This window comes from Dama dama, chromosome 9, assembly GCF_033118175.1.
Source record: "Dama dama isolate Ldn47 chromosome 9, ASM3311817v1, whole genome shotgun sequence".
Taxonomy (NCBI): domain Eukaryota; kingdom Metazoa; phylum Chordata; class Mammalia; order Artiodactyla; family Cervidae; genus Dama; species Dama dama.
The window spans coordinates 9117393-9132376 of NC_083689.1; the positions used below are offsets into that span (position 1 = coordinate 9117393).

At 56.2% G+C, this 14984-nt stretch overlaps 1 protein-coding gene across 1 annotated transcript; it reads right to left on the minus strand.

The window, feature by feature from the left end:
• Nucleotides 1-3462: 3462 nt before the first annotated feature.
• On the minus strand, nt 3463-10347 carry TMEM59L (transmembrane protein 59 like). The gene is made up of 8 exons (XM_061149169.1): nt 10118-10347; nt 9027-9186; nt 8839-8942; nt 7270-7422; nt 6590-6692; nt 4539-4656; nt 4321-4438; nt 3463-4084 (listed from the first exon to the last, which is right to left on the minus strand). The coding sequence occupies exons 1-8, from the start codon at nt 10280-10282 to the stop codon at nt 3956-3958; spliced, it is 1050 nt and encodes a 349-aa protein (XP_061005152.1). The 5' UTR covers nt 10283-10347; the 3' UTR covers nt 3463-3955.
• Between the last annotated feature and the right edge of the window lie 4637 nt (nt 10348-14984).

Consider the following 14984-nt stretch of genomic DNA (forward strand, 5'->3'; position numbering starts at 1 on the left):
ACACTGAAACAAATAATTATTAATCAACTATAAATGTGGTGGGCACAGCGAAGATGAACGAGGAGTTGAGCATTGGTGTAACAGGGGATGCTGGCCCAGACTTGGGTGGCGAGGATGTGATTGGTTGAGGAGTCCTTTGTGTTGAGAACTTGGTTAGAGCCGGGCTTCAGGGGTGTTCCTGCCAGAGGGAAATGCAAGTGCAAAGGCCCTGGGGTTGGAAGGAACGGGGTTCAAGGAATCTAGAAAGAGCCTGTGTGGCTGGAGCATAGTGAGCAAGGGACACAGCTTCATAGAAGTGGTTGGAGATCCTAATTGGGCCAAGTCATGGGGGTACCTGTTGGATCATGTGGATATTTGGGCTCCTCATTGCAGCACTAGAACCCAGAAGTGGGTGATGTCTAGGATTAGATATACTTTATACCAATGGCTCCCCAGCTGGTGCCTGGAGCTAGAGGGTGGCCAGAAGGGAAGCAGGGAGACACGAGAAAAGATGGGCACATTTTTTGGGCAAGAGATGATGGAGGTTGGACCTTGGCTATTGCCAAGGAAAGCAAAGAGAAGCATGTGGGCTGGAGCCCAAGAGGAAAAGCATGGCTGAAGAAGCAACACGGAGTGAGGACAGAGAAGAATCAAGATGCCACTCAAGTGTCCAGACTCACTGAGATGGGGAGGCCAGGGGGAGGGCGGATCCACAACTGAAAGGGCAGCCAAGCTCCCCTTTAAGCCGGGCTAAGGGATTACAACCACCATTTAAATAGATGATGGTGATAACTCCACAACACTCTTGCTGTTGTTCAGTAGTTCAGTCATGTCTGACTCTTTGCAACCCCATGAACTGCAGCACACCAGGGTTCCCTGTCCTTCACCATCTCCCAGAGCTTGCTCAAACTCATGTCCATTGAGTTGGTGATGTCATCCAACCATCTCATCCTCTGTCATCCCCTTCTCCTCCTGCCCTTAATGTTTCCCAGCATCAGGGTCTTTTCTAATGAGCCCAGCTCTTTGTATCACGTGGCCATAAAGAACTTAAGCTTCACCATCAGTCCTTCCAGTGAATATTCAGGACTGATTTCCTTTAGGATTGACTGGTTTGATCTCCTTGCTGTCCAAGGGATTCTCAGGGGTCTTTTCCACCACCACAGCTCGAAAGCAACAGTTTTCTGGTGCTCAGCCTTCTTTATGGTCCAGCTCTCACATCACTACATGACTGGCTTTGACTATACCAAAAAACCAGTTGCTTTGACTATACATAACCTTTGTCAGCAAATTGATGTCTCTGCTTTTTAATACACTGTCTAGGTTTGTTATAGCTTGTGGATGTACCTATTGTCACTGAACTGTACACTTAAAAATTGTGAAGTTTTTAAGGGGGAGCTTCCCTGGTGGTCCAGTGGTTGAGAATCCACTTTGTAAGGCAAAGAACACTTGTTTGATCCCTGGTAGGGGAAGATCCCACATGCCGCAGAACAACCGAGCCTGTGGGCCATGACTAATGAGCTTGCTCTCTGGAGCCCATGAGCTGCAACTGCTGAGCCCACGTGCCACAACTACTGAAGCTCACATGCTGAGAGCCCGTGCTCTGCGACAAGAGAAGCCACCACAGAGAAGCCCTTGTACCACAACCACACATTAGCCCCCAGCCTGCTGCAACTAAAGAAAGCCCATGAGCAGCAACAAAGACCCAGCGCAGCCAAAAAAAACTGGCTACGGGACTTCCCGGGCATTCCAGTGGTTAAGACTCCACACTTCTACTGCAGGGAGTGCGGGTTCAATCCCTGGTCGGGGAACTAAGGTCCCACGTGCCGCCTAGCCAAAAAAAAAAAAAAAATGGCTAAAATGGCATATTTTATATGATGCATATTTTTCACTGCCACAAAAAAAAAAAAGAGGAAAAACCTTAAATGTACATTAACTCAAACTGAATAAAATGAGGAACACAATCAAGTCGCATGAGCCATATTGCGAGAACTCAGCAACATCGTGTGGCTGGAGATGGCACAGACAGAACACTTACATCATCACAGAATGTTCTACAGGGCAGCACTGGCTTGCCATCACTTCTCATCTCTGCCCAGGTCGTATTTCCTGGTGACATTCCTAGGGGCTTCCCTGAAATCCCACGCTGGGCTCAGAATGTTACTCAAGGGCCTAAATTGCCTTTTGGTTGAATCCTGATGTTCGTGATTTCAGGCAGGGGCCAGGCAACAAGCAGGAGCCAGTCAGAATGGACAGTGCAGGAGAGTGGTAATGAAGGGGATATTTGCAAAGTGCGGCAGGGGTAGGTAACTGACGGGGTGGTGCAGCACACGGGAGGGGCAACAGCCAGGAGCTTTTAACGTGCCTGGACCGGTGGTCCACTTGGTGGAGCCGTGGTCTTGGGTTCGGGGATACAGAGAGAGAAGTGGGGAGAGAACACTCCCCCAGGGACTTCTCACTTCTCTTTCCTTCTACCTCCTGCTGGTGGCCCCCTCTGGCAGACTCTAGCAGAAGGCTGAGGGTCCAAGTGAATCAACTTCTCGGGTCACAGGGCAGGATGAAAAGTGGAGGGGCACTAGCCTCACTCAGCCTAACTCACCCCCCGCCAATCACCCACCCACCACCCACAGGCCTCCATTAGCCCTTGGAAACATCTACCCCACTGACCACCATGTCCATCATCCCAAACTCTTCCCAGGAGATGCAGCCTCCACCAAACAAGACTCTCTGGTTGCCACCAACAGAAACAACTCTAGCCTACTAAACCAAAAGATTTATTGAGAGGCTCTTGGGGAGTCTGCAGACAGGAAGGATGGAGGGTCATGGCTACGGCCTCATCACGGTGGGCTACTCCTGTCTGACAAGACTCCCCTTATTTTGATTATTTATTTATGGCCGTGCTGGGCCTTCACTGTTGCACTTGTGTTTGGTCACTAAGTTGTATCCAACTGTTTGTGACCCCATGGACTATAGCCCGCCAGGTTCCTCTGTCCATGGGATTTCCCAGGCAAGAAAGACTCCTCTTGAATGCAGAGTGCAGGGAAAGAATGCCAACTCACCAAAGCTGGACCCCCTTGGTAGGGAAGGGGTGAAGACCTGTGGACAGGGCCCTGAGACTGCCTCCAGTGGGACAGAGCTCCATCCCCAAAAGAAAGGGGGATGGAAGCCAGCTGGTTACAAAATTAACAAATGTCCTCTTTGAGATGTGCCCTGTCCGTTTCACAGGAGAAACAAGGAGGCCCAGGAAGGGGCACTCACCCACCTGGGCCAGGCAGGTGGCAGGAGCCACTTTGCCAGAGTCACCCCTAGCTAGGAGTATGATGTGTGCTGGTTCCTTTCAGGTGGCAGCTGGTCCACACCACTCAAGCCATGGGGAGTTCCTGGGGTCCCACATCTCAGGAAGGGCCTGGTGGGCAGCAGTCATGGCCACACTCAGGCCTCCCCTCAAGGAGGCAGACGGAAAGACCGATAGCAGTAAGCTCAGTCCAAGATAGTTTTTATATACATGGTTTATTCCTTCTGACCCCCATGTTGCAACACCAGCCTCATTCACCCTCCCAGCATGGAGCCACCTCCTCTCTTGGGGGGCCTCCTCTCACGGGGCTATGTCTCCAGAGGTGGGGTGGGGAAAAAAGGGGGAGCCTTAGCACAAAGTGGCTCCCCTGTGGCCTCAGCCCCCCAGAGAGGGGAGAGAGGAGGAAGGAGGAAGGCAGCACAGAACTGGGGTTCAAATACTCAAGAAGCTACAGAATAGAAGACAAAAGTAACACACTCTGGGGAAGGGGGACAGGGAGGAACCAAGGTCAGATCCCACCCTCCAGCAGGGGCACAGCACCCCCAGAATCCAGGGGTGAGGGGCGGGACTGGAGAGAGAAGAATTTGGGGGAGGGAGGAGCCCAAGGATGGTCCCACCTTGACCTGGACGCCTAGGCAAAGGGCAAGTAAGACCCCGGGAGCCCCTGAACTTGGCAGTGGAGGCCTACAGCTTGGTCAGGTCCAGTTTCAGCTTGTAGGGCGGGGGGCTGTCTGCATAGGCGTGGGACGGGGGAGGGTACAGGGACCACTCTGGCTCCACCATATAACCCTTGTGCTGCTCCAGAGTCAGGGGCTGTAGGGGAAAGAAGAGCGAGAGAGGGCCATGAGTCCCCACCCTGGCAAGGCTCCTTCCCACCCCAGATCTCAGGTTGCTAAGGGTGGGAGTTGTTCCTCTCATTTCATGAGAGTGAAGAAACTTGCCTAATGTAACATAGCAAGTCAGGGTCCCTATCTCCATGGGAAAGCGCGTGGCCCTGTCCAGATGAGGGAACAGTTTTCTTCCTATCTTTGCCCATGGGCCCTGCCCACCTGGAACTTGAGGTGCTGGCCGGGCGCGGTCACCAGGGTGGAACAGCTCAGCCACAGCATCACCAGCACAGAGAGGAAGAGGCAGCAGGCCAGGATCCAGCGAGGAAGCCCCGAGCGCCTGCCCCGCCCAGCAGGCATGTTCAGGGGCCCTGGTGGGACCAGACAGCCTCTTCCCTCAGGCCCCACCCCGACACCATCCCCAGGGTTCAGCCGCTCACCGGGACATGCAGCTGAGGAAGTCATTGTCCTGCAGCTCATCGGACTCCACCTTTGCCTTGCTGCTGGTCTTCACTCGAATCTTGGCCTTCCTTACCTTGTCCAAGGGGCCTACAGGGTCTGAGAGAACAAGTCACCTTTCAGTAGCCTCCAGGTCTTAGCCAAGAGGTGACAGCAGCCATGGAGGGTAAACAGGGGGCCAGGACCTGAGGCAATGGGGCATGGGGTCTTGGAATAAATCAGAACCCTGAAAAGTGGACCATGGAACCTAGGGTGATGGACCATAGAACTCTGGGAGATGGGCCATGGAACCCAGGGAGATGGACCATGGAACCCAGAGAGATGGACCATGGTACTCAGGGAGGTAGACTATGGAACCCAGAGAGATGAACCATGGAACTAAGGGAGATGGACTATGGAACCCTGGGAGAGGGACCATGGAACTCTGGGAGATGAACCATGGAACTCTGGGAGAGGGACCATGGAACTCAGGGAGATGGACCATGGAACCCAGGGAGATGGACCATGGAACCCTGGGAGATGGACCATGGAACTAAGGGAGATGGACTATGGAACTCAGGGAGATGGACCATGGAATCCTGGGAGATGGACCATGGAACCCTGGGAGATGGACTATGGAACCCTGGGAGATGGACCATGGAACTAAGGGAGAGGGACCATGGAACCCTGGGAGATAGACCATGGAACTAAGGGAAGTGGACCATGGAACCCTGGGAGATGGACCATGGAACCCAGGGAGATGAACCATGGAACTAAGGGAAGTGGACCATGGAACTCAGGGAGATGGACCATGGAACTCAGGGAGATGGACCATGGAACCCAGGGAGATGGACCATGGAATCCTGGGAGATGGACCATGGAACCCTGGGAGATGGACTATGGAACCCTGGGAGATGGACCATGGAACTAAGGGAGAGGGACCATGGAACCCTGGGAGATAGACCATGGAACTCTGGGAGATGAACCATGGAACTCAGGGAGATGGACCATGGAACCCAGGGAGATGGACCATGGAACCCTGGGAGATGGACCATGGAACCCTGGGAGATGGACCATGGAACCCAGGGAGATGGACCATGGAACTAAGGGAGATGGACCATGGAACTAAGGGAAGTGGACCATAGAACCCTGGGAGATGGACCATGGAACTAAGGGAGATGGACCATGGAACTCTGGGAGATGAACCATGGAACTAAGGGAGATGGACTATGGAACCCTGGGAGATGGACCATAGAACTCTGGGAGATGAACCATGGAACTAAGGGAAGTGGACCATGGAACTCAGGGAGATGGACCATGGAACCCAGGGAGATGGACCATGGAACCCTGGGAGATGGACCATGGAATCCTGGGAGATGGACCATGGAACCCTGGGAGATGGACCATGGAACTCAGGGAGATGGACTATGGAACCCAGGGAGATGGACCATGGAACCCTGGGAGATGGACCATGGAACCCTGGGAGATGGACCATGGAACTAAGGGAGATGGACTATGGAACCCAGGGAGATGGACCATGGAACTAAGGGAGATGGACCATGGAACTAAGGGAAGTGGACCATAGAACCCTGGGAGATGGACCATGGAACCCAGGGAGATGGACCATGGAACTCTGGGAGATGAACCATGGAACTCTGGGAGATGGACCATAGAACCCTGGGAGATAGACCATGGAACTCTGGGAGATGAACCATGGAACTCTGGGAGAGAGACCATAGAACTAAGGGAGAGGGACCATGGAACCCTGGGAGATAGACCATGGAACTCTGGGAGATGAACCATGGAACTAAGGGAGATGGACTATGGAACCCTGGGAGATGGACCATAGAACTCTGGGAGATGAACCATGGAACTAAGGGAAGTGGACCATGGAACCCTGGGAGATGGACCATGGAACTCAGGGAGATGGATCAAGGAACCCCAGGAACTGAGAGATGGAAATACCAATCCTCAAGGGCTCATTTGCCAGGAGAACCCCTTGTGACAGAGGAGCCACCTTTGGAAGGAACACTGGTCTAAGTTTGAACCTTACCAACATGCACCTCCAAAGCCTCAGGGTGGGATCCCCGCCAGGTCACCTCCACTCGCTGCAGACGGGCTCCCTCATGCCCCAGGCTCTCTACCACAGGCTGGGTCTGGGCCAGGAACAAGACAGCACAGAGAAGCCCTTAAGAAAGGCACCACCCTGACCCTAGCAGGCACCTCTCTGCGCCCCATGTAGGTTACCTTATCCCATGCCCAGCTGGCATCTAGTTCCACTGGGGACAGAGAGGACACAGCTGCAGGCTGTGATATCAGGGATACTGTTCCCTGCTATTGTGGGACCCTGATTTGCCTTGACCCCATCCTCCAACACCTCAGATAGGGATGTGATTCAGGACTAGCCAATAAAATCACAGGAACTGGCTGAGAGGTCATCACATGACTCAACCAGGGCCAATCAACTTAGTTAAAACCTCAGAGCGGTTGTAATCTAGAGCCGTAGGCATCCACCTTGCTGTGAGGAGGGACGTGTTTGCCTGAGAATGAAGCTGCTGAAGAGGACAGCAGAATCCAGGGGTGGGGTGAGACATGGAACCCCTGGATCCAGCTGTGCTTGAAGCTTACTGACCTGTAGACTTTGCATCCCGTGAGCCAAGAACCAGTTCATCCCACCTCCTTACCCTGACCACCCAACCACTTCTCTGGTGTGGCCCCTGCCAGAGCCCTCACCTGGAACACCACCACCTTCCCATTGTCAGTCTGCAGGTAGTATGTCCAGGTGGAGGAGACGAAGCCCTGGGCCGAGCTGACAAGGTCATTGCAGACGGTGGAAAACAAGTCCAGGAGCGAGAGGGCCCCGCTCGGAGCTTCCAGGACCTTTCTCTGCCAAGGGGAGGCCCAAGGCACAGAAATGTCACCAATGTGACGTGTTAAGTGGGAGGGGAGCTGGGAAAGTTCACTGTGATCAAAATTCACTAAGTGGTTTGGGGCAACAGGGAACAGAGATCTCAGCACTGCATTGGCTGACTAACTGTGTGCCCTTGGGAAAGTAGATTGCCCTCTCTGAGCCCTACAATGGGAAATGATACTCTTCCTTCAGGGAACTGCTATGAGATTTCAATTAAACAATAGCACAAGGGCTTCCCTGACAGCGCAGTTGATAAAGACTCCGCCTGCAATGCAGAAGACCCTGGTTCAATTCCTGAGTCAGGAAGATCTGCTGGAGAAGGGATAGGCTACCCACTCCAGAATTCCTGGGTTTCCCTGGTGGCTCAGCTGGTAAAGAATTTGTCTGCAATACAGGAGACCTAGGTTTGATCCCTGCGTTGGGAAGATCTCCTGGAGAAGGGAAAGGCTACCCACTCCAGTATTCTGGCCTGGATAATTTAATGGACTGTACAGTCCATGGGGTCACACACACACAAAAAGCACAAGTGCCTAATATATAGTAGCTGCTATGATTTAAAATGTTACCATCATCATTGTTATTTTAGCAGCATCAGGAGAGAACATGGAATAGGAAGAAATGATGATGCACAGGGCTTTTATGAACAGTGAAAGCCTGGGAAGGGTGGAGGAAAATGAGAGATGAGAGCAGAGGGCTTTCTGGGGAATCCCAGCCAGAGGGTTTCTGACTGGGATGAAGGATTTCCTGTGCCTTGGTTTCCCCTGATGCAGCACTGTCTAGACTCAGGGAGGATGATAAGTGTACAGTTATTATTTCTCCCTGGGGTGGGGAAGGAGGAGCTATGTGTGCTTGGGAGGCTCCTCCTCCCTACACTTCCGTTCTGACCACCTGTTTATCACAAGGACAGGCCCTAGACCAGGAGCTAGCATGTAGGTGCTCAGAAGTCAGCTCTGAAGATGAGGGAGGTGAGGAGTGGTCATAAGCCCTGGTGGCACTGGCTTTAAATCCCACCTCCACACAGCCCTGGGTGACCTTGGCCAGTTGCTCTGGGGGCATGAAATGGGGATAACATTGTCTCAGGTGCCTCGGGTGGCACAAGAAATTTGGGACAGGCTGAGGTTAGGCCTGGACCAGGACAAAAGCTTGCTAAATAATGTAAATGGTGGCAGTTTGGGTGGGAGAGACGGCGGGGATGAGGGGTGGGGAGGACTTCCCATGTCACAGAGATGACAACTGAGTCTTGAGATGTCATATGGCTTAATCCAGGACACCCAGGAGGCCCGGAATGGCATGGAGAGCCTGGGAGAGACTGTGGATATGAGTGCAGATTTGGGGAGGGGAGTAGAGGAGAGGGGGGATGGGCCTGGGGCCACAGGTGGGAGGGCGCCCACCTTCTGCTCCAGCTCGGGCTCAGGCTCCGGCTCTGGGTTCTGACTCCAGCAGCCCTCGCTGCAAGCCTGCTGCTCCGTCTCCTTCACATAGGCCTCCACACAGGCTGCAGGGGGCAGGAGAGCGTAACTGGGGGACCGTCCGTCCCAGGCCACTTCTCCCCACCCTGGCCCACCCAGCCAACCCTCACCTGCTTCACACTCAGCCTGGGTGGCATTGGGCTTGGAGCTCCTGGCCACGAATCGGCAGATGGAGAAGAGGCGGCAGCCTCGCTCGCAAGCGCTGGTCAGGACGGCCCTGTCATACGCCTTCGCTCTCCTGGATTGAATAGGGTCCTCCCCCGGCTCCTCCTGGAAGCGAAGCTGCGGGCTCAGGCAGGGGGAGGGGCAGGAGTCGGCGAGCGGCGCAGGGGAGAGGTAGAAGACTTGATCCCCCCAAATCTTCTAGGGGATTTGGGGTGAGGTTGATGAGGAGGCTAAGAATATTAGTGGGGGATGTTAGCTCCAAGGAGGAGAGAGGGATGGGGAGGGGGGGAGCTTGAGGAGAGTAAACAATGGACGCTGCTGGGTTTGGGTAATGGTTGAAAAACTGGAGAAGATGAAGGGCAATGATCTTCCCTCCCTACCGCCCTCCCCCAAAAAAACCCTCCAGAGAGGAGGGGTTCTTGGGCCTGAAGAAGGAAGCGGGACTCAGGAGGTTTTGTCATCCTTCAGGCCTGGGAAAATTGGGATCTGACTGGGGGAGGGGTGGTGAGGATCGGGGTGGGAACTGGTAGGTCTAAGGGGGGTAGGGAAGAGGATGGAGGAAGATGCTTGAGTAGAGGGGGAAAAGGGGACTGTCCGGCCTGAGGGAGGTGGGGGTGGGGCGCCCCCAAGGCCCTGGCCCAGCAGAGGGGAGCCAGAACCCGCTGGGTAGCAATAGACGCCTCAGTCCCCTCCGGCCTCCGGCTTGGAGGGACTCCCGCAACCCCGAATTCATCGGAAGGATTGGCATCACTAAACCCCCGCCCCGTGTCAAAGGGACCCCACGGCCCCTCCCCTGCGGGAGACACATCCCCACCTTCATCGGAGGGACCCCTGATCTCCGCGCTCGCCCCCGTCGAAGGAACGCCAGCCCTTCCCCCACCAGAGGGGCCCACCACCATTGAAGAACCCCCTTCCCTGACCCCTTCCCCCTCCGAGGAACCCTGGCCTCCCGCTCCCAACGGAAGGAGCTGCATCCTCAACCCATCCCCCACTGGAGAGCTCTCCGGTCCTCCTGCTGGCGCTGCGCGCGCTTCACCTGAGCAGGCTGAGGTTTAGGGTAGCGGTCTCGGCACCGCAGCTGGCAATTCTGCGTGTCCCCAAGCTGCAGGGCGAAGGGGTCGCGGACAGGCGGCGCGGGGGTGGCGGGCGGAGGCTGCAGCAGCAGCAGCAGTAAGAGCGGCATCAGCGCGACCGAATCCATGGCCAGGCCGAGCGCAAGGAGCGCGGGGGACGCCGGCTCCTGGCGGGCGCGGAGGATGCGGCGGCGGCGGGGACCGGGTCGCTGACGTCACCCGAGCGAGGCAGCCTGGGAAGGGGGGGTGGGGGATGCGGAGAACTGGCGGGGGCGCGGCGCTGCGGCACTGTTGGGATACCCGCAGGGCGAGGCAGGTGGATCGTGGCCCCTGCCGTCTGTCCCACGTCGGGACCCCATGACACCTCGCCAGTATCCACGGACAAGGGGATCTCAGTCATCGCTAGGGGCCAAAAGGAAACAAACAGGATGATAGCGTGGAGGAGAGATCTATTCGCCTGGGGATCAGGGAAGGCCTCCCAGAGTAGGCGTATTTCGAGCTGGCCACTCGAGGAGGCCGCCGAGGGAACAGCGAGGTTCGGACGAGCTTGCTGGAAAAGGAAATAGGAGGACGGTAGGGCTGGCTGGAACCCAGCCAGAGTGTAGGGATGGAGGGTCATGAGGGTCGCAGAGCTGGGTTAGAGAAGACTTTCTGAAGCTTCATCTCTTTTGATACCCAAATCAGAGAGCCGGTAATTTATGCGCAGTTTGGCTTCTGTAGGAAGCTCTCCAAGTCCCTCCAGGGTTCCCCCAGCTTCGCCTCTCTCTGGCCCAGCCCTGTTCCGCAGACCTGGCGGGGGGGGGGGGGGGGGGGGGCCTGGCCCCTGCTCTCCCAGACTGGGAGCCCCTCGACCTGGGGCTGAGTAGGAGGGGGCACAGCCAGGGCGATGGGGTGCTGCTAAAATTTCTAATTCTTGTGGGAAAACATGGGACAAACAGGAATACTTCTGGCTTTCATAACTGCCGCACTTCAAGGTGACAAAAGGTAGCCCCATGAATCCTGACCTCGGAGGTCCCCCTAGCTTCTTCTTCGACGGGCATGTGAGGACGCCCCTCTAAGTTTGAGACCCTGCAAAAGCGGCACCCTCGCCCGCTGGTGTGCCCGGCGCGCAGGTGCCTGCCGCCCGCGCATCCTCTGTCCACTCTCCGCCCCAGCAGACGCGGCGGCAGCCACACGGGGTCGGCGGGTCAGAGGGCGCCGCAGGTTCCGGCCGAGGAGGGGCCGGCGTGGGGGGGGCAGCGCACCCTCCCTTCCCCGGGCCGGCAGCCGCCCTTTCATCTCCGCGGCCCCAGCCAGCCCCCACGTGGCTTAATCAGGCGCGGCTGTGCCTGGCGGACCCTGAACATCTGGATCCCCGGGCGGCCCCTCCCCCGCCCCGCCCCTCCCGGGCTAGGCCGCCGCGACCCTGCGGCTAGGGCCTCCAGCCTGCGGTTTGTGCGAGAGCCAGGGAACCCCGCGTTTAGCCCACCGCGCGCCAGGCCTGCGCCTTGGGGAACAGCCAACGGTTCTGACCAATACTGTCCCCCGTTTCACAGGTGGGAAACTTAGTCCCCAGGACCCCTCCGCAGAGCCAGGATTCAAGCCCACACATGTCAATTCCAGAGCCCCGCGCGCTGAAGCCTTCCACAATTACTGTTATTCATTCATTCCAAACTAAACACTTCCGCAGTATTTTCTTGCAACAACCCTATAAAGAAGAACTGGTAGCGTTATCCAATTTACAAATGAGGAAGCTGAGGATCAGATGGTCAAAGGGGGTCGGCCCAGGTGACAAGCGAAAAAATCAAAGAGAGGTGGGCAGACCCCCGCCAATACTGGGAGGTGGGGCGTCAGAGTAATCCGGCCTCAGAGCGTCTCTTAAGGCTCAACGGAAAGGAAGGACACCCGCGCCGTGTGTAAAGTAGAAGGGGAAACTGAGGCTGGAGGAGTTGGGACGCTGGCCTAGGTCAACGCAGAGGAGTACGAAGGTTTAATTGCCTCCTACTCACCCCCTTTTCCGCTGCAAAAGGCCGCCTGGGGCGGGAGCGGAAGGAGGACTTGACCCCGGCCCCCCAGGTGAGCCCCCGCGCCCCTCCTGCCTTTCCCTGGGGAGCTGGTCCAGGTGAGGGGCGGGCGGGCCGGCGGGCGGCCGGGGTCGGGTTTCAGGAAATCCGCCGACATTCCTTCGGGGCTTAAGAGGGAAAGTTGACTCGGCGCCGCCCCTCACCCCCCCCCCACTTCCTACCCCCCGGGGCGGCCCGGCCGGGGCGGCTAGCGAGGAGTCGCTGCGGCCGGCCTGGGCTTGAATCAGAGGCGGGCCAGGCGTCCGAGAAGCGGCGGCAGAGGTCAGGGCGGGCATCGGACAAGCACCCTTTGTCCCTTGCCGCCCTCACCACGACCCCGCTGACCCCCACCCCCAAGCCGGGTACAGCCTGGGGAGCTAGCAGGGCACCGTGGCGCCGGGGACTTGCTGACAGTGGGTGGGGGGAGGGGAAGGAACACAACTGTCACCCCCAACATAGCTGGCGCCTCCTGGAACCCAGACATCCGAGGTTCTCCAGACTGCGGAGGGCAGGGAACCCAGACCTCCCAGGCTGGGTGAACCCTGGTCCTGATTTGGACATAGGCAGCTCTGTACTCCTAAGATCTCACTTCCAATGCCTATGGGGTCTGGGTTTATAAATTACATACTGCACAAAGCTTGGGAGCCGGAAATCCAAGCTCCTCCAGCTGAACCTCCAGGGTGGAAATGATAAAGCCCCACCTTCTCCTGCATACAGGTCTGGAACTTGGGTTCTGCTGCTCCAAGCCCACATCCAGGCTAGACCCTCACTGTCCCTGCTCCCTGGGAACACGGGCCTGGAACACAAGACAGCTAATCCCATACTGAGGGCCCTGACCATGTGGGTCTCAGCATGGGAAAGGCAGCTCTATGCCCTCCTCATGGGGACTCTGAAGGTGCTGTTACCACTGCCCATCCCCAGGGGCCCCTCAGTGCCCTGGAATTCGGCAGGGAGCTGGGCTGGAGGGTCTCCCCCAACGTAATTAAATACAAAGACTAAGAAGGAGCCCCTCCCCCCCGGGGGCCCTCCCTCCATCTGCCACCTCAGTACATTCCCAGCCACCTTCGAGGACTTGGGTCAATATTTGCCAGAAGTTCCACCAGAGCTGGTTCCCCTTCCTGCACAAAGATGTGGCGGGACTGATGAAGGAGTTAAGCCACCTGGAGAACCAAGGGCAGGGAAGGATGCACCTAGAGGTCAAATCACTTTCCTTAGAAGGTCAAAGGTATGAGGTTAAGGTCACCCTGAGGGCAGAGGGCATGCTCCAGGGAGGGACTGAGCCACCAGTGCATACCCTTCTACAGGTTAAGGACCAGAGAGGGGTGGCTACCAGGTTGGGTCACAGAGCAAATCCAGGGCCTGACTGGGGCCCAAGACAGCATGATTCACTGGGACTGAGTTTTCTTGCTACTCCAAGGGACTCAGAATTCTCCATCCTTTCTTTTTCTTTCTTTCTTCTTTTCTTCTTTTTTTCTTTTGTAATATCCTCCCACCTCCACCTCCATCCTTTCGTTTTTGCAATTGTTCACTGAGCTCTTCTCCCGTGGCCCTCCCTGGGCCCAGAATGGCATTCTAATGGCTCTCTGGATGCCCGCAGTGTAAAGAAAATGTCTCAAGAGAAGATGATGTTTGAAGAACTGTGTTACAAAGATAATTTTAAAAGAGGAAGGGGACAGAGAGTGCCTGGAAAGGTTGGGGGGCCCCCTCTGAGAAAACTTGACCTGTGACCTGATGGAAAAGAAGGTGCGTTAGTTATGGGGGAAGAATTGGGGGGAACTACATCCCCGCAGATGGGAACAGCAAACGTACAAGCCTCGGGGCTGGAGCAGCGTGAGGGAGAGGAAGGAAGAGAATGAGGAGAGAGGAGAAAAGGAGTGGGGAGAGGGTGGCAGGACAGAGAAGACCTGCTTTGCTTCTTTAAAAACTCCTTCTTCCTAATGTACAGACAAGGGCAGGAGGGTTTACCCGGGAATCCTAGGAGGCTGGGCAGCATCCCAGATGGAGACGGTGGGGCCTGGACCTGGATGGGGTGGAGAAAAGAGGTCCGAATCTCAGAATGGGGATGCGATTTGGAATCAGAGCCAACAGGATTTGCTGATGAATTGGACGTGGGAGATGAGCAAAGGAGAGAGTTGTCATGCGCACCTCCAGGTCTCTGGCCTGAGCACCTGGGTGGATGGGGGAGCCTTTTCCCCGAGACTGGGAATGACTGGGGTGGGGGTGGGGAGGAGCAGAGACGGGATTGGGGGAATTTGATATTTTTTTTCTCCAGAGGGCTGAAGTCCTCCAGGTGGGAGGACAAACGTTGCTGAACCGAGGTTCTGGTGGAGGGTTGGGATATATCCTGAAAACACAATTCCAGCCGAGAACGGCCACCTTCACTGAATTCTCTGGCAGGTGGGACTGTGGCCCCATTTTTCAGAGGTGACACACTGGGACTCCAAAAGAATGTGCCCCCAGTGCCAGGCTCTATCACAAGTGTTTAGACTGTGGAGCCTTCTGCTACACTGCAACTTCCCACAGAAACGTGTGGGCTGGCTAGGAGTCCCCCACGGTGCTGAGGAGGAAACCGAGGCAAAGGGGCCTGATTTTCCCCAGGAGATGACAGTGCCCCATGCCAGGGCTCAGCTCTCTCCTTCACAAACTCATCCAGGGTCCAGATTGGGGTTGGGGGTTGGGGGCACACCCAGGACTCCAGTCCTTCAATCGTCTTGTTTGATAGTCTGAGGTCTGAGTTGGGGACCTCAGGCTACTTAGCAGGGGTGGTGGAGGGCCGCCTTAGGCAAAC